The sequence below is a fragment of the Falco punctatus genome (assembly GCF_963210335.1).
Source record: "Falco punctatus genome assembly, chromosome: 9".
NCBI classification, from domain to species: Eukaryota; Metazoa; Chordata; class Aves; order Falconiformes; family Falconidae; genus Falco; species Falco punctatus.
The window spans coordinates 16,304,493-16,324,632 of record NC_137589.1 but is presented as its reverse complement, the minus strand read 5'-3'; the positions used below and the strand labels follow the sequence as shown (position 1 = coordinate 16,324,632).

Below are 20,140 nucleotides of genomic sequence, written 5' to 3'. Positions count from 1 at the left end.
GAGTCTATTACAAAATTTTCCAGTAGCATTTCCCCATTACAAATAAATTAAAACACCTATAAATTAACAACTGCTACATTAAGACTAATTCAATGGCTTAGATGGGTAAGAGTTCTTAAAAAAATGCTTTTTGCTCCAGGCAAGTGTTGAGAATAAAAAGAAAATCCCACATTAAATATAAAATATAACTAAATATTTTCAATGTATACACATATTAAAACCATAAAAAACCTGTGACTAAAACCTCTTCCAAAGGTATAAAAACTTTAAGTGTACAAGTAACAAGGGCTAAAGGGCAAAAGAAACAAACCAAACGCCAGCTTTTCATATCTCTGTTTTTCCTGCAAACTCCTTTGTATTTTGCCTAGATAGTGGAGTTTGTCGTCTAAAAGGCTGAGTTTCTCCTTCTCTGGTCTTTCTCACTCTCATTTCTTACTTGTAAAATGTTTTAAAGAGAGCTTATTAATAAAGTAGTTACTTATGTGAAGCTTTTTTTTAAAAAAAAAAACAAAAAACAAACCAACCAATTTTTCTGTATGAACATAACTAAAGCCACTATGGAAAGGAGAAGTCAAAGGGCTCATTCACAATGGTTGAAATAGCTTATTTCCTTAAAAACCATGTACATCGAGCAAAGGCATCCTGGGTCCAGCCTCAGCCCAGGTTTCAAAACAATGAACCAAAGGAAGAAAAAAGTTGTGGAACAGTACCCTTTAAGGCCTCAGTAGTTCAGAGAACAAAAGGGAAAAATAATGCACTTTTTACAACAGTAGACAGAAGCAAATTACTTCATTTTGTCAACTAAATATGAAGTGGCTAATAAAAATCATGGCCATGTTGCACACACTCCTTCCTCTAAACACACCTAATTTTCTTAGAGGTCTCACATAAAGGGATCACACCACTGAAAAGCATCTGCATCTTTCAAAAAGCCTTAAACACCACCACCACACAACTGATCAAAAGAGAAAGTACCTCATTTGATTAACTTTACTGGGGAATTAACTTTGGCAGGCTGTAATTACTCATCTGGAAGGCAGTCATGAGGACACCATGGCCAACAGCTTTCTGCTTGTGATTTATACGCTTGAGGTAATGACAAGTGGTCATGATATCAGTTTTGCAGCTTCCTTCAAAGAGCCTGTTGTGCAGTGCCTAGTAGCATCAAACTAGGATCACTACTACTTCAGCATCAAACCATCTTCTATCTGAATTTTCCTTGGATCCTTTCCGACCTAGTATTTACCCAACTCAACTCAATCAAACTTATGACATCAAATGAGACCAAGTAGGGTGGCTACAATCTTTCTGACCTTTCCAGACTGAAGAATGAATACAGCCCTTAGGACTGCACGCAGGGGAAGACAGGAGCCTGGTAAAATTGGTATCTCCTGATTCCTCCTCTTCTTTGGACTTAGGCTTTAGTCCTACCTCTTTTCCTGTTATGAAACTGGTTGTATCCGTCCCTTGTCTCCACTGACACCACTAATTCATTTCATATATATTACGAAGCAGCAGTCAGATGTTAACTTTCTGTCTTTAATGATGTGTGCTTGAACCAATGACCTTGAAGTGAAAGGCTCTGTAGATCTTTAGCATTCCCTCGATACTCCAGGCCCCTTTATTCATCTAGTTTATAAGCAAAACCTGTGTGCAAAAGGAACGCTTACTCACAATTACTATTATGATCGTTCTGCTGTGGCAATACATTGCACTGAAAAAATATGAATGATAAAATGCATGGGTTAGTGAAGTTTAAATCAAGCAAATGTTTAATATTAAGCCATTTCATCTTTTTCCAAAGTTCGGCAAATTTATTACAAAGCATTGGAATTGCACTTCAAGCCCTAAGGCTTGCAGTGTTGGAGCCTGCCTGATTAATGTAATTAAAGAACGGCATAGCTCAAAATTTATTAAAAATTAAATATATGTGGCCTTATTGTTTACTTCCAACTGACAGCATGATTTCTAGCTAAAAATTTGCGCTGCTTAATACCTAACTAGTAGTTAAAGCACATCCCCTTTCTCCTGCTGTCCATGTGATTAAAAGAGCAGAGGTTAGACATGGCAATAAAAAAAAAATAATTGGGGAATTCTATTTTTCGTCACAGTGGTGCTTAGTTCTCTCTTCTCATTTTTACAATAAGCAGGTGCTGCTGAAGAGGTGGAAAGTCTCACGGCAGGAGGGCATCAACCTGAAGAAGGGTAGGAAAAGGTACCCTGGGACAGTCTTCCTCCCTTCCACAGTCATTAAGTATCTTGTATTGCATTTTTCCATCTAAGTCAAGACCCAGCTTGCAGGAGGAGCCAAGCTATATGAATTAGGCTACTAGATACACATAGCTTGTGAGGCCTGATCCAGAGTAATGTTCAATGGGTACAAAGCTGGCAAGTTTATGTGGTGTAAAAATACTCTCACACAGTGCTTTTGAGACACTTGCAAGTGCATGGCCAGCAAATGCTGGCTGGCTAGCGTACTGAGCGATCCCAGAGGTCCAAGAGGCAGGTTTTATGGGACAGAAACCTGATTTTCTTCACTGTGAAGCCACAGTAAAAAAGCTTACTTATTCTGCAAATGTTGCCTGCATATCTCCATTTTCTCCTGCAACAATTCTGCAATTTCCTTCAGCCAGTGTACTGATGAGCAGCCCCTCCCAGTACATGAGGAGGAAAGTGAATGAAAAAATTAAAACAAGTTGGCAAATGTACCTATATATACATATTTCATGTTAGCACAGTTATGCTTTAGAAATTATGGCAACAGCAATAGAATTCTGCTGCTGTGATCATGGATAATCAAAGCAAGTGAAAAAAAAGTCAGTGCTGAAATATTTTCAAAGGTATGAAAGTCTTTACTGTTGTGTAATTTAAATTTACTTGCCATTACTTGAAATTTCCTTTCGGCTGCGTGATTAGAATTTAAATGCTCCCAAACAATATTAACAAATATAATTCCTGTTATATTGTAGAAATACCTCAGCAACCTTCCCTTAATGTTGAAAACTAACTAGGCTCCTTAATTTATTACAGAAAATACAAAGCAAAATTAGTTAAAATGTTTTGAATATGAAGTCTTACTTGTGAATGAGCCACAAGATGAACTAATACAGCACTTTCTACTCCATTTATATGGACACACACATCACAAAGTTATAGCAGTATTCTATACAACTGTAAGTATGGGATGTTTTCATTTTTGCAAGAATATATTTGAATTTAATAGTTTTCAGTTTGAGGCTCCATTTTGCTACCATTAAACACTATGGTAATGTAGTGTCTATTTGAGATAAAATCATAGTAGATCCCCTGAAATTACTTGGGTACAGTAGATGGAGATACCTGAATTGGATTGTAAATCCTAATGGCACACTCAAAATTTATACCTGACAGCAATAAATGAAGAAGAGACATTAAAAGCTTTTTCATGGGTTATGCCATGATGAATTTGTCCAAAAGTCCCCACCTCAACAATTTCTTTAATTTTAGAATTTGAGATAACATTGATGAGTAGAAATTACTGTTCCCTGCAGATGGCGTTCAACAGAATATTAGTGTCACATTGAAGTTTTTATGCAGCCCAAGTAAACTGGGTGTTAACAAGGAACTAGTTGACAGAGTCAATCTGACCACCAGGTAAAAATGAAGCTGCAACACCCTGCTGCACCAATGCTGTTTATTGTAGCATTGGGCAAGTTTAGTGTACTTTTAACAAGAACCTTTATTTACTCCCCCTGCCATACCAAACTTACTGGACTTGACACACAGAATCCTGTAAGTGGCACAAATCTATAAAAATGGCCTTTTATACAACTGAATTCCAGAGTAGGGTTTAGTTTGTTAACAGTCATGCTACCTTTTCTTTGCTCTTCATCCATTCCTCCCCAACTGAATTGGAAGGAAAAGGCAAAATAAAAATAAAACAATAAAATTCTATATTTCTGTATAGGTTGGAGTTATTGATGCCTATCTGATTGAGCAGTTAATTTTGCTTCTAAAAGTGGTAGTACATTAACAGATAAGTGTTAAGGAAGAAAACAGGTTGTCTCTTTAATTGCATTCACTACAAAGTGGAACAAGAACAATTCATGTTATAGTCTGCAAAGTGGTAAATGTATTAAAATGGTAATCAAGCACTGAAAAACTTTAGTGTCTAATTCCCAATTCCCAGAGCAACCCACAGTCCCTTGTTTAATATACCATGTCCTGTTGGCCATTTAACGCACTGTCTTCAAACTTCCCTGTTTCCTAAAGAAGCTCCCTTACTGCAGACTTCTACATTTTATTCTAATGCATATGGTTTGCTGCTTATTAGTTTGTGTAATGTTCCCGCTACTATGAAAGAAAAAAAATCCACAAGTTCTCATTTTATCTTGTGCTTGTCAGATATTAAGATTCTCCTAGTCTGTCAGACTTCTAAGCTTGTCTAATGTCTGTCATTTGTATCCAAAATTAATAAAGTCTATCCATGCTGTATGATTTTTCAGTTGCTCTGATTCTGATTATACACAATAATTTGTAATTTAAATTCACAAAAAATGTGGCAGTGTAGCAATGTGTTTGCAATGTCAGTTTTTAAAGGCTTGGCCTTTATGACTCTGATACCAAAGCCCTGTTCTTTCCGCTCATTACAAAGTTCCAGTAATGCTTGGACTGACCAATTACTTCTGGTAATTTGATTATGTACCCTCTTTCTTTTATTATTTACCCATTTAACTGAGGATTGATCAGAACAAAGAGAGACAATTAAATATGCTGCAATAAAATCAGTATGAATAACAAGAGTAGGAACTGAAGTTAAACCAGCAGTAGTTAGGAAACATGGAGATAAGACTGAAATCCTGTCTTTAACTTCTCCTATTGTGTTTTGCTGTGCCATGGTTGCAAAGAAAAGGATATTATTTTTACATTCAGTAATTCAGAGAGCTATATTTCCAAGTGCAGCAAGGGAGAAGGGACAAAAGATAAAATCTCTGTCACGTCAAAATGAGCAATGTTTGGTTCCTTACTTCCATCTTGACAATTTCTTGATTTCTCAAACAAAATGTTATTGCTAAACAGAAATGAATGGTTCAGTACTGAGTTACATACCAGCATGCATGCACTATCAATAGACTCAAGGGGTCATTCTCAAAATGGACAGAAATGTAATGACATTTTTAGAAATCCCACCGGAGGGCACCACAATGCATCACTGGTATGACTTAAAAAAAAAAAAAAAAAAAAAAAAAAAAGCAAAAAAAAAGCCTCTAACCCTCACTTTCTTTTAATCTAGGCCTGCAGGGACAACAGTAATGCTCAAAATTGAAAATAGTCCCCTGTAACAAGCCTAAGTAAGGGTAAAACCTTGAAATACTTCATTTGAAATACGATTATTACCAGTAATTTAACATTTCTCCAAATGTAAATCTTCAACTACATCCTAACTGCTGAAGAATACAAAAAGCTGGCAAAGTATCTTCCTTAGAACAAAAGAAAATCATTAAGAGTCCTAAATGTATAACAGACAGAGATGAAAATGATAAATGGGTGTCATGAATACAAAATGAATGCTAAGAAAAACTCTGAGAGAATGTTAGGCAGATACTCGAAGTAGAATAAGCTCTAAGGAACATCCCTATCACTCCTCTGTTTTATTAAACAAGAGTACTACACGTTGTCAATGGTTGCAATGTATTGCAAAGCTATTCACAACACACATTCAGTGAATCTGAAGATACAGACCTGAATTCCAGCCTGGTAGTGCCTGAAACTTGCCCACAGCCTTGAGCAATCCGAAATTCCCCCTGCACTCGGCACGGCACTGGCGAGGCCGCCCCTGGAACGCTGTGTCCAGCTGTGGCCCCGCACGGCCAGAGGGATGCAGAGGGGCTGGAGCGTGTCCAGAGCCGGGCAGGGGCTGGGGAAGGGGCTGGGGCACCCGTGGGATGGGGGGCGGCTGGGGGGGCTCAGCCTGGAGAGGAGGGGGCTCAGCAGGGCCCTTATCGCTCCCTGCAGCTGCCTGACAGGGGCTGTAGGCAGGGGGGGTCGGGCTCTGCTCCCAGGGAACAAGGGACAGGACAAGAGGAAACAACCTCAAGTTACGCCAGCGGAGGTTTAGATTGGATATTAGGAAAAACTTTACTGCAAGCACGGTCAAGCATTGGAACAGGCTGCCCGGGGAGGTGGTGGAATCACCATCTCTGGAGGTGTTTAAAAATGCATAGATGTGGTGCCTAGGGATGTGGTTTAGTGATGGACTTGGCAGTGCTGGGTTAATGGTTGGACCTGATGATCTTAAAGATCTTTTCCAACCTAAATGATTCTATGAATCTATGAAAATTCAAGACTTCTCAAGCACGGGATGTTTTCGCAACTCTGAGACCATATTTGGATGGCCTTGCTATAAATGAAGCACACAACATTCATCTTTATCACTTAGAATCTATGCCATTTCCTTAGACTGTATTCACAACCCAAATCTTATTTGCACAGTCAAACTACGGAACATCTGCACAGAAGACGTTGTTCCTTGTGTAGCATTATCTAAGTAGAACAGAGACAACAAAACTTTTACCAAGCATGTGAATTCTAACACTAAGAAAACAGTAATACATGTAGTAGCATGTAATGCATGTAAAATGTTCTGTCCTGTGAGAGCAGTAACAGTATTTTCTGCATTTTGCAATATTGTTGGATTCTTGTAGAACCAACCAAAAAGATCAGAAGGACCACTCATCATAAAAATTGGAGAGCACAATGTTAATGTATTTCAGCTGAAAACATCTATGTTTGGGTTTTATCCTGGACACAGCACCATTTGCAATGTGACTCTGCAGAACGTATGCAGGCTCTGGCATAGGCTTTGCAGTCTGTGGCAAAGGCAAAATTTGAGGGTAGAATCAGTCAGGGGAGGGAGGGGCAAATAAAGTTCATACAAATAATCACCACCTTAGCATCTCAAGGTCAGCCAAAGATTCTGCCCATTCTTACAAGGAAGAAAAAGCAAACACTATGTATAAACAACTAAGTATTCCTCCTCAGCTCTTTTAAGCTGGTCAAGAGGAGACTCAGGATGACTTCACTTCCAAATCTTCAACAGTGCAATGGCAAGCCAACCCATAAAATACTTCAGATAATAGTCTTAATCATGAAACTCCAAAAGACTCCAGCTGCTGTCTTTGCAAGCTCACCCTGAGGAGATACAGTACAATCCAGCTATTACGTTCTTCTTCTGAGCATCATAAGTGGAAATACATAATAAAGTCTTAGCTTCTATCAGCAACGCAGTGGATTTGAGGGAGACTCACAAAGTGTGAGGTTAGTTACAGCTGGTGAAAGTTACAGATAGGAACCTATTTCCCAAAACAGAAGAACAGGAGATAGTGAACCTGAGTGGACTAGAGCTGGTGGAAGCTGGCCGTCAGTGCACACTGAAACAGGGGATTGGAAGAACAAAATTTTCCCCTCTGCTCTGTCACTAGCATCCTGTAAATGACTCCTGCTTCAGGATTAAATGGTGAAAGAAACAGTATAGGAACTTGTCATGGCCCCGTTCCCTCCTATCTGCATAGCTGCACATGGGCTATCTCAGCTTACCACAGGGAAAGGAGGGCACGGAGAGTGCACTAAGCCCAAGTATATGGCTCTTCTGGTATCATTTGGGAGCTTCTTCCCATATTTCTGGTGCCTCATAATATTATTGCAGTATACTCAGACTCTCATGAAAGAATCAAACATTATGCTTTGAATAAAGTCCATCCCTTTGCCAAATGTTTTCCCCATTTAAGCCCTAATAAAACCATTCTGAGTTATTACACTGAACCTAAATGGTGTCAAAGTCTTCCAAAAGTCTAGCAAGCTACAAAGAACAAATAATACAAATGTTGAAGAAAACAATTGTTTTGTTAATGCTCTATTTACATAGGCATTTTATCCATCTGTATATTTAGTAAGCAAGGCAAATCAATGCAAAGTATTGCCATTTCCTAAATGTGGAAAAAAAAACACCCAGTAAAATTAAAAGAAGGCTCCCCCCAATCTGCCTTTCTCCGCTCCATTCCAGATAGACACGCACACCTCCCCCGTAGCCAGGAACCATGAAGTAACTGGAGAGGATTCTTCACAGACAGATGTAATTTATAACAAAGACAGGAAAAGGCAACCCTAACTCAGAGCTTGCTGCCCTTCCTATAAAGTTCACCTCCTTACCAAGAAAAAGCAGAGAATAATTTGTTTGCTTTCTGTACTCAACTCCTTTTTCTTTTATTGTGAAAAGTTTCCATTGTCCTTTTATGTTTTGATTATTGAGTAAGTTTAAAGACTTGCCAAATAGCCCTAGATTGTTAACAGACCACCACTATTTAATTTTGAATGCTTTAACAAAATAAAGGCACAGTTCACATTAATATTCTATGCCCTCATTTTATTTATTATCTTTTCTTTGAAATTTAAACAATTTTCCTAGCTAAGGTTTATTAAATGTAAGCCTAAGTAGCAATATAAGTTACCTCACATACCAACCAGAGATCCTATAAAACTCAGCTTTCTAATTAGTAACACCACATTTTGCTGAGCTTAGCATATTTATAGGAAATCAAAATAACATTTTATGAATTAAATATCCAAATACATCAGCTTCAATGTTCAGTAAAAACACTTTATGTTGTATCTTATGACAAGTCATAAAATTCAAGGTGAAATCAGAAAACATACACTCTTACTGGTGCATTTTTAGAAGAGACTTTAAAGGATTGCAAAACTTGTCTGTTATTTAGACTTTGGATACATTTGTCCGTACAACACCAACAAAAAGGATGAAAAATTATAAAAAAATATATTGATTTATAAATCATCACAGTAAAAATGTGCCATGCTGTTTATTTATATGAATAAGGTCAACATGTTATTCATAACATAAGGTCACAAGATGTATGAATTTGATACATAAATATTTACCCATGGGGATACATTCCCATGAAATATCACATCACTTGTCCATTCCACAGATAGTTTTATGAATATAATCTAATCTTCATGATGATGAGAAGCTGCAGATAAGGTAGGGAGTACAAAAACATTTGTATACTGTAGTATAAGTTCATGGATTTCTGCCTGCCAATTAAAAAAAATGATGCTGGAAATATTTGAAATAGAGCAATTGTTCTGGCAAACCACTCTTCACAAAGTCACACCAGACCAGCAACTGGCAGACAATTTAAAAAAAAAAAAACAAAAAACAAAGCAGCTGAATTTGAACTAGCAAAATATAAATGAAACACAGTACCTTCTTTAATAACTCCTCAATCCATGCTATGTTAATGGAAGAATTTAACACTGAAAATAGTATTGTTGTGCAGCAGACATAATGCATTAGGTTCATTGAAGTAAAATGTGTCATTTTTTTGGGCAGATTCCTTACAAATGTTATTCTTTGACTTACCTACCTACAAAATTAGGATGGACTTTGCGCAAATTACTTTCTGCCAACATGCCAGCAGCAGCCTACCTGGTTCTCACCAGCTTATACACAAAGCTCATTCAACACAGTTTGCCACATTGGCTGACCTAGCAACCTATATTCCTGGCTCTCTAACAGCATGCCTTATGGACAGCTGAGGGCACACTGCAGACCCCAGGATCACGTGGACCTTGCTCTGGCAGAGCCAGCTACACTGTATGGCACCAGGATGGAGCTTGGGCTCTGAAACAGTCTTCAACAGCACTGCTTTGGTGTGAGGGAGTTTAAAGAGAGATGCAAGAATAGCAATTCTGTTAAAAGTGTTTATTTTTTGTTTTAAACTGGAATTAAATCAAACTGCAAAAATCTCAGAATCATCTATGAAACAAAATTACCAATCTTTGCTCAGCTCCAATTATTTTGTTTTATGCTGGTCAAGTAAAACAAGAACTCCCATAGGGCATCAACAAGAGTACATTATTCAGGAATACTAAAAAAAAACCCACAAAAATTCATACCCTAATAGTCTACCTTTGGGTACTTTGCTAAGCCATTTTAAAATTTCCCCAAGCCAATACATTTCTGCCAATCTTATTGTCTTCCACGATAATTTACATATTGATTGATAAATACTTTTAAACATGTGCTATAGTTTTCTGATATAGCATTTAGTCATCTGGATCTTACAACATACCAATGAACAGCAGAAACATGCTGTCATTAATATACTGTCTGCCCTTTCAGTCAAAGCCTACAATTCCTAGTTGACCTGCATTCCAGCAAGTAAATAAGCCATCACTGCTGTTATCAGAACTATGTATGTTTACGTACATACACACACACACAGAGATCAAGCCACTTTCTAAATGAATAATTAAAATCTCAGAGAACACATCTGTGTATATATTAATTCCTGCAGAGTTCCAGAAATGTTTTACTGCTAATAATTCAATTTTTTTCCTCTGTCTCTTATTTAACACCATACAGTCAGAAAATGTGATGCTTTGTCTACTGTACAACTGAAATAAAAAGTTATCAGCTTCATTTTTTTTTCCTCTAGTGTCTTTAGCTTTTCATCTTCTAGACTGCTGTGAGCAATGCAACCCCAGTCACTTCTCAGTTTAACTCTGTGTATGTGAATAGGTCCATTGAAATAAAAGTTCCCAAGTGCTTAAAAAGAGGCACTTGTTTAAATGCTGGCTGGGTCAGAACCATAGCATTCAGCATACGGAAGGCATAGCCTATGTCAGCTATTTGGCATTTTTCCTGCCTGAACGTTTACTTTCATGACTTCATGCATGTTACTGAATTAAAAAGCAGATTTGTTTTATATTCGATGTTTCCTAAGAAAATAATTTAAAACCCATCTTGTCAGTCATTCTCTAAAGCAAGATTTGTAAAAGTACCCAGCACCAGCTTACAAATTCTACTCTCTGAAGCTCTGACTGGCTTTCAGGACATCACAATTCAGCTACCAAAACTCAGGAATGTTAAAATTGCTGTAGAAGACCACCAGCATGTGGCTGACAAGGAAACCTAACTGTTAAAGGTCAGTGTATCTCCACTACTGGCAACTGAGTATACCAAAGACAACCTTAGAAAAACAAGGATGGTTTCTGCTGTGCAAGATGCGCTTAAAGTATTTCAAGTAACACTGCATACAATTCCAACAGACTCCACTACTCATTCAGATTAATCACAAGTCCTTCAGGATCTCTCTGGTTATAGCCAAAGCAAGCTTCAAGATCAAAGGTCTGAATATCAGTGATTTTTGTCACAAAACCCACTGGCTCTCCAGCTGCTTACCTCAGTAATCTGGTCTTGGGTACTACACAGTTCTGTAACAGACATCAAAAATTTCCCCTCAGACATCAAAAGACCAAGTACCAGTTTGCTAGTTTAAAACATTCATAATTGTAAAATCCTGAAGCTGTAGTTTTGATATTCATAGCAGTAAAGGCTTGAGGAACACATTTTGAAGAAAAAAAATAAATAAGGACGTGGAAATTAAAGAAAAATGGGATACAACATAACGTCAGTTTATCAAAGATACACGATGGCAGACTATTTTCATAGTTTATTTAATAAGATAACTAATTTTCTAGACAAATGTGAGAGACATGATCAGTTCATGACAGGGCAGGAATATCATATGGATGGGACTGAATAACCTTGAAAACTATTCACTCTTGCATTCAATGACAAATTATGAGGTGACATTGTAGGGACGTAATTTTTTTAAAACCTACTGTGCACTGGGAGTACCTCAGCTGGAAAATACAGTAATAAAGGAGAACCAGAATAGCAGACCTAGGATGAGACAGCCACATGATACAGGTATAAAATGTGATTCTAGGACCTATCATGTAGGCTGTTCCCAGTAGATAAAAAAAGGCACTATTGATATTGTACAAGGCCTTGCTTTTATCTCAGCAACAATTTTATGTTAGTTTGGTCACTTAGGTTCAAACAAAACTGATTTAAAGTGGAACAATTATAGAAAAAGGCCAACAGGATGACTAGAGGCTGGTACGTATGTAAGAACGCATGTATAAAAGCCTACCTTAAAAGCAAAGATTAGAGAAGGCTGGCTTTTCTACTTTAGCTAAATGAAGGCTGACAATAAGATTGCTGCCTCATTATACACTAGAAAAATAAACACCGGGGATGGAACAAGAACTGAAGGTCAATACGGGCACAAATTGGCACAAGGACAAATGCACGTAAGCTTGTCATGAATACGCTTAGACTGAAAATCAGAAGTTTTATGACCATTACAGAAACCAGGCACCAGGGCAGCTTTCTAACTGGAAGAGCAAAGACAAAAAAGTTAACTTTTTGAGACAGACTTTGACAAGTTTCTGAAGAGGATTTTATGTTTTTCTATGAGAAAGTGACTCTATAGCTGACAAGCGAAGACGCCTCTTCTAGTCCTGTGTCCTATGTTCCTTCCAAGCAGACTTGATGTCTTTGCCATGGTGATATTTACAAAACAACGCTACAGAAAATCAACTCCGTGGTTTTCAAGCATTACAAATATCTGAAACCTCCAAGCTTTGAAAAGCATGCACTCCATTAGCTGGGGAATGAATCTCTCTAGTGTGAACTGATATGCTTATGGAAATGTTCTGGTTTCATAAATCTTTAAGTGCAGTTCTCAAGAAACCATTGAGCAAATTTGTTTAAACAATGATTGATTAACCAATCTAAATATGCAACACCTAATGAGGATTACATATCAAAGTCCCAGACTTTGGGTCTTTTGCCATCAGAAAAAAAAAGGCTTTATTAGCTTTCAAATAGTATATTCTTCCTATCCACCCTCTTAAATTCAAACACAGAAGGGATTTTGTTCAAACTTTCAAAAAAAACCCAACCCACAACTACATAAAGACCAGACATAGTCCAAAAGCTTAATGTTTCAGAAAGTAAGGAGTAAATGGAAAGCAGGCATTAATGGAAACTGTTTTGGAACTCTAAGTACAGAGGATGATATCTAGTGACTGCTATAATACTGAATCTGCACTGCCATTAAACTTAATCTTCGATATTTTTATTGCAACCTGACCCACTATGACATCTCTAAAGAAAATTACATTGTACACTACTATTTCAAGAAGTCAAACTTAGCTAGTCATCTGGGCCATAAAATAGCAGATTACTCCATCAGGCTGGCTAAAGCAACTAGGAATAAAACTAGATTTACCAACCACATTATTTTTATTAGGAAATGTTTCAAAGCAGACATAATCCCAAAAGACCTTAGCCTCATTCCATCCAAAAATACACAACAGAGAGCAGCAAAAACATGAACTGCAGTATAAGGGTACAATTTGTAAATGTGAGCAAAAAATACAAGATATGCTGTAATATATCATCCTATCAAAGAAAAATAAATTAACTGAACACAGAAATAGAAAAGAATAAAAACTTCTACACAATTTTTGTATGAACAATTTAAACCTTTGTTACAAGATCTGGCGTGTTAATACAAATTGCTCCATTGATTCCCTGCACATCAAGATACAGTCTGTACTCCTTTTGGTTTTTTGAAATTGCAGGCTAATATAGGTGTACTAAATGACAGCTAGAGAGTAAAACCTCCAGAATGGGCAAAAGGATAAAACAGTATCTTTAACAATATTCCTGAAGAACTCTGGTATGTTAGCACTACGAGCATTTTATTTTGGATCATAGCCACAGAACAGCTAAAGCACTGCTTCTTCTGTAATCATTCTAAATGTGGGGAACGGCTCATAATAGTAACAGAAAAAAAGCAACAAATCTATTTGGCAATCTTAACACTTCTCAGTAATTCCTTGTACCGTCATGTTTTCTAACAGGTATTCATGCATACATAATGTATAGGTCTTTGTAGATCTGGAATCAAGGAGAAGCAAGGGATTTGATAGCTGGAAAGGCAAGCTTTAAATTTTAAATACTGCCAATGTAGGTTAGATGTGTGATGTGTGTTTTACCATCTAACCAAGCATTCCCATCTTTCAGTTTTAACCTTTTTTTTTTTCCTAGGCAATCTGATCACCTCAGGCAGTTTGGTTTAAAGGCTTCAGCCAATGTAAAAATATATTTAAATTAGCCTGGCACTTGTTACCTTTTTTTTTAAGACTATAATACTGTCTGCATTTTACAAAGGTGGTTCTATTATGCTAACTGCATCAAATGCAGAATATTAATCAGACTGTGAAGCTCCACTAATTATATGCCACATTTAGATAACTTAAATTTTGTTAAGTGGCATAGCCACAGATATTGTATGCATAATCTGAGTTTTGAGTCATTTCCCTTTTCTTGTCTGATTTTATTCTACACAGGAAATGACAGGGTCATTTGGAAATAACTGCAGTGAAAGATCAAAAAGGAAACCTGATTGAGAACACTGTGTAATTGCCTGTGCTAGAGAAAAAATAAAATCCAATGAGTTTACAATCCATCGCTACAAGATTTCTCTGGAGAACACATACTGCGGTTTCTCTTAAAGGATATCCATTACAACACTAAGTACTGCTTTTATTTGTTGTAGCTCCATCTCTTTGAAAGAAGAGGTCTTCTCGTTAGGCTATTGGTCTTTTATTCAGTAGGTAATACTTTCAGCACATGTGGAGCACAAATTTACTCACTGAACTAAAGCAAGCTATTTCAGCTGAAGCAAGTAATTTCACTGACTTGTCTCAAAGTCTTCATTTGCAAAAAGAGATAATATTGTAATTAAGCTCTTGGAGCATCATAGTTCTTGTTATTTGGGTAAATCTGGCCATTACAATTTACAGTCTCCCATTCCAAAAGAACACACTTTTACTGCTGGAACTAAAAGAAAACTTTCTAGATATTAGCAGTGCTCAGCTTAGAGTAAGGATCATATCCAGCTGTGGGCTGTGGTGTGTCTATATGTTTGGGGTTTTTTTGTTTGGTTTTGTTTTTGGTTTTTTGGGTTTTTTTTTGGCAAGACATTGATCTAAATAGCAAGACAGCAGTCAGCCTTTCAGCATAGATTTATCATCTACTTTCAGCACGCAGATATCTCAGTCCATCTCCTGCCCCCTTCTGTCCCCTAAGCAGGTGCACTGCAGAGCACAAGACTCCAGGCGTGCTCCTGCCATACTCATACACACCAAACCCCATCAGCCCTACTAACTTGTCAGGGTTTGAGCTGTGCATCTAAGGGACTGCAAAAATAGAAAATAATGTTCTCCTTTATGGATAAGCATTTCTAAATACAACAAAGTTGTAGCAAAAGAACTTGAAGTCTGGGTTGGGTTCACCTCTCATCACATTTTAACACACAAAGCAAGTGCAAATAATGCCATAAATTTGTACGTGTAGCTTCAGTACCTTAAATTGTTACTTACTGAAGACCAGTGTATCACCCTATCAAAATAAACTCTGCAGGAATGTAAGTATTGATTTTCTTGGGGATTGCAGTTTGGTTGGACAAATAAAAGACTCTCTGCCATGGAACTCAGAGTACAAAATAGATGGGTTAAACTGAACTGGCGCATAGGTAAGAAATGGCCATAAAAGAGTTATGGCTAAAAATTGTCATGAAGGTTTTTGTGACAGTTATAATTGTAGATTACACTTGTTCCTTTGATGGATCATCACTGAAGTAATTCATAGAAACACATTTCTGCCATTCCCTAGTGGAGGTGGTACCTTCAGCAGAAGCAGCAGTCCCCAGCAGGCAGACTGTGCACGACTACTCTTCTGTGGCTGGGACAGTGTACACTGATCTCAGCCACCCAGAAATGGGTTTTAAAAAACCACAAAGATATTACTTTTAAGCTAGTCTACAATTGATAAGATACATTACCCAAATTTACACAAGAAATTACTTAATCAAAGCCTCATTAAAAATAATTTTACCAATTAGAAAGTGCTAACCAGCCGCTGATCTGATTAGCTAATATAAAAAAACAACCCTAACACAGTAACACTGAAATCCTGCTCTACTTATGTAATGACAGTTCTATCACTGATTTCATTATAGTTGGAATTTCAACCCACCTAACAAATGATGAGAATAATTCCCAAATATTTGCATCCATGACAAGAAAAGTCCTTCTTTTTTAAAATATGGCAACAGCCATATAGCAAATAAAAGCAACACAGAAAGAAATTATCCCACATCATTTACAGAGTCAAACCACCAGCTTAAAGTGTAAAGAAAATCTTCCAGTGCATTAATTTTAACTTCACTGTTTACTGATAAACTAAAATATAAGTGCCATCAAAAAAATTCTACTACCATGCCTCTCTGAGCAACCAGTTGTCTCCTAATATATATTATCAATGTAAATTATTTCCCATGTATTGTATCATATATCCTCAAAACACACAGTCAGGCTAAAGGAAGGTTTATTTGATGAATTTAATCTGTCCATTTGATTAAAGGCCACATCCTGCATCAATGCATTCTCCTATGTATTTCTGCACATATAAGTTAGAATACATGGCAAAGTTTACAGTCAAGCCAGTTCACTATTATTAACAGAATGCTTTCAAAATGCTGAATTTCTAGCTAGCTTGTTTCTTTGCAGTCAATATACTTAACTGTTGGCAAGAGTAGAAAAAAACCTCTACATACACATGCATACATAAATATCAGGACTGTGGTCAGTCTAGGCTTGGTGCACAACCTTTTCTGATTTTGACTGCTGATTTTAAAGTAGTCAGGCTCATGCATTGCTAATTCAAGTTACATGCATCAACTTATAAATACATACACAAAAGTATTCCCGATTTAACACAACTAACATCTTAACCAAGCAATACATTTACACTTTTTTGAAATCCAAAATTAGTTTTGAATATAAGGATCAAAACATCTAACTTGTATTCTTTAATCAGCCATTTTACATTAGTAATGCAGTGATGTTGACATGAAGTTGCTTTGAGCAATATAAAACATATGCCATGGTGCATTCATTAAATAACTCTACATAATGAGTTCCATCTCTATAAATTACTTACCTCGTTACTTATCACCAGTTTTTCTCTAGGACTGTGGAAGAGGTATTCATATAGTTTATAGTGTCTAAAGAAGCTGGAAAACAAGAGAACATAGTACTATTACAGCTGTAAGTCTTTGGAAAGGTAACAATATTAAAAATTCTGTTAAACAAAGAGTTACTCTGCAGCATAGTAATATTCCAAATTTTAAAAAGAGACCATTGTTTAACTTTAGCTACAAAGTGCAGAATATTTAATTTACAGGATTAACTATCACATGGCCATAGAAAATACAGTATGATACTTAAAAATACAACCACTTTGTCCTTATGAAATTGAACTCTGAGAAGACAAAGTTCTACTCTGAAAAAAGTAATTCCTGAAACACTTATCACCAGGATACTTATGCCTTTAGTATCAGCAATCATGGACAAGAAGGAAACAAAGCCAAATCAGCGTTCATATTCTGGGATGGGCTACCAGTCCAGGGAGCAAGTTTGACCTTGGAACATCAAAATAATGGAGAATGGAAGCATTTATTCTCTCATGGTCATGTTGCAAAATCAGCATAGTATTCCCTCAAAAAAACCCTAAAAAATTAGATTGACACATGAGAATTTTGTATATTACAGAAAAAGTAACTTTAAGTAGACTTTCTCAATGGCCTAAAATATTTATCTTCCTTAAAATATATACGGCTTTCCTTTTCACATGTTTTAAATATTTTTCTTCCTTCTTTTTCCTAATAATGAATGATATGGCATTTGTTTAATCAGAGGTTTGGTTTGTCACAGTCCATCTGTAATAATTACTCTCTTAAAATCGCAGTACAGAACTGGCTTCTGTCATGTCATTTTGACATAGGATTTAAAAATGTGATTTCACAGCAACTCCAGGTTGAAGAATGACTCCAAGAGTTTATCACACTCATGCCTGATATAGCCACAAAAGATAAGAGTAATATTTGCAGGCAGCATTTCTAACTGGTTCCTGTGCTTTCTGGCTAAGGACAGGACACAGGTTTTTAAGTGAACCATCAACCGGGACAGCAATGCCTCTTTGCTTGGCACTTGGCAAGGCCACACCTGGAATATTGAGGCCTGCTGTGAGAAGGGCTTTGGACTAGATGGCTCCAGAAGTCCCCCTTCCAACCTCAGTTTTCCCACAGGTCTGTGAAGGTAACCACAACACCCAACATATGCAATTATCTAGCTAATGCTAAAGACCCTGCTGCTAGCTGGTGGATACCACGCTAACACTATTAAAGTGTGTTTACAATGCCAGTGCCTGGCCACACAGCCCAGCACGGTCTGCTCTTCGACACCTGGTGCTCTCCGAGGCTCTCAGAGAGCCAGTCCCCAAGGTGCCGCCCTGGCTGGCTGTCCCACAGCCCTGGGGCTCTTCTCCCACCGGCAGCCTCGCATCCCAGCAGAAGGGCTCCACCTGCAAAGCGAGAGGCGGCTACAGTGGGACACAGGTCTCTGGGAGGTAGCAGAGAAGCTGGCTGTGGGAGTCGATGCTCGGTACCACCGTACTTTAGCTGACCATCCTTCCCTGAATCACCACTGGTACCTAGACGCAGCCACAGGTTCCACAAAATACTACAGACCAGAGACAATTTGCTATAATTTTAGCAGTGCTGAAGTGCTGACTAACGTACAGTAGTGGTTCTTCCAGCCCATAAAAGCAGCTCAGAATTAGGAGAATAAATCGGTGGCATGGCCTGCCTCTCTTGCAGGACAATGGTACATCTCCCAGCAGTTAGCCAAATGCATCTGTGAAACTTTCAAATACATTTTTACCCAAATGGGCGCAGACGTCTTTGAACATATGTACAGATGCATTTTCTAATTTGGTGAGAAGTATTATGGCAGCCTCATTGAACATTTGGCTCTTTAAGTGCCGCATAAAAGTTTTATTCTACAGTTACATTTAATTCAGTCATTCAATTACCATTAGTTAAAAACATATTTGTTTACTAACTTGCATAAGAAATTTGGCTACCATAAACTACAAGTTCCCTTCCCCCAAACCCAAAGCACATAGGCAATTGATTAAGTTGTTACAATATTTGCCATTTCATTTGCAGTACATTTTTATTGCAGTTCTTCATCAAAGAATTCCTGCCGTATTTCAGTGGAGATACAGGAATTATGTTTAAGCAGACCTCAGGACTTAATTTGGAAATGACTCACACCAATTTTTGAAAATATATATCCCCTCACATACACACCTTTTATTTGGTAAAATTCTAACAGGGATTTTTTGAAAAAAGATAAAAAATATTTTATGAACATCACAGATCCACAAGAAATATCATATATATCTTTTACACTGCACTGTCAGAACTTAACATTTCAAACTTTTTTCTTTCATTTATTCCAGTTCCTTGGAAATAAACCAGATTTACCACACCTGAAAAAGAGTTCTTCCCCTGCCCCTCTAAATATGTTATGATATTCTTTATGGACTATGTTACAGGTATAGATAATTTATAATATTCCCCAAAATATAAGTAATTACTTTTGATATTTCTGATTTTTGTTTATTTTTTTTTAATCAGAACTCTGTTCAACCTGGCGCCCTTAATCCTGTATCAAAGAAAAAATTCCTCCTTTTAATGGTCTTTAAATCCAACCATTTAAATCATACATCAGTATTTATTTTGAAACAGCAGTGTAGTTTTCTTTCTTCTATCAGGCATTATATAAAATGCTTTTTTGTTTGCATCTGTTGTTAGGCAAAAAATTCCATACCAATGTTTTTAGCAATTACACAAAAATTATGTTACTTACGTAAGTAAGATTGTTAAGAATAGATCCTCTTATGATGTCATATGAGAATCTGAAGGTGATTAACAATGACATATTTCCCTAGCTCCACTGCTTCCTAAAAGAAAATGTCAAGAGCTATGTTGATGTGTGTTTGCCCAAGGAGATAAGATAAAAAGATGATAACTGTCACCTTCCACCAAACCTGAAGGTGTCATTATAGTTGCTGCACAGTTTGTGTCAACGTGGTTAAGCATTTGTCCGCATTTCCATTATAAATCCCATGGGTTTATAGCTCATCTGTAAAAATGTGATCTGAACTAAAACATGTCATACTATCTTGAGTAGAAAAAAAAGCTATAGGCCTATCATTTAAAATTAAACAAAAGAAGTGAAGAACAAGAAAAAATGTTGAAGTAATACATTAATTTGAATTGTAATAAAACTCAGTCAACCTATTTCTGAG

At 37.0% G+C, this 20,140-nt stretch overlaps 1 protein-coding gene across 2 annotated transcripts in view; it reads right to left on the bottom strand.

Moving 5' to 3' along the window:
* Positions 1–20,140, bottom strand: part of CABCOCO1 (ciliary associated calcium binding coiled-coil 1) — a 207,172-nt gene that overhangs the window by 17,693 nt on the left and 169,339 nt on the right. For both annotated transcript variants that reach the window (XM_080402738.1, XM_080402737.1), the window contains one exon: positions 16,925–16,997. In XM_080402738.1, coding sequence (XP_080258864.1) covers positions 16,925–16,997 — 73 coding nt within the window. The remainder of the gene's footprint in view (positions 1–16,924; positions 16,998–20,140) is intronic.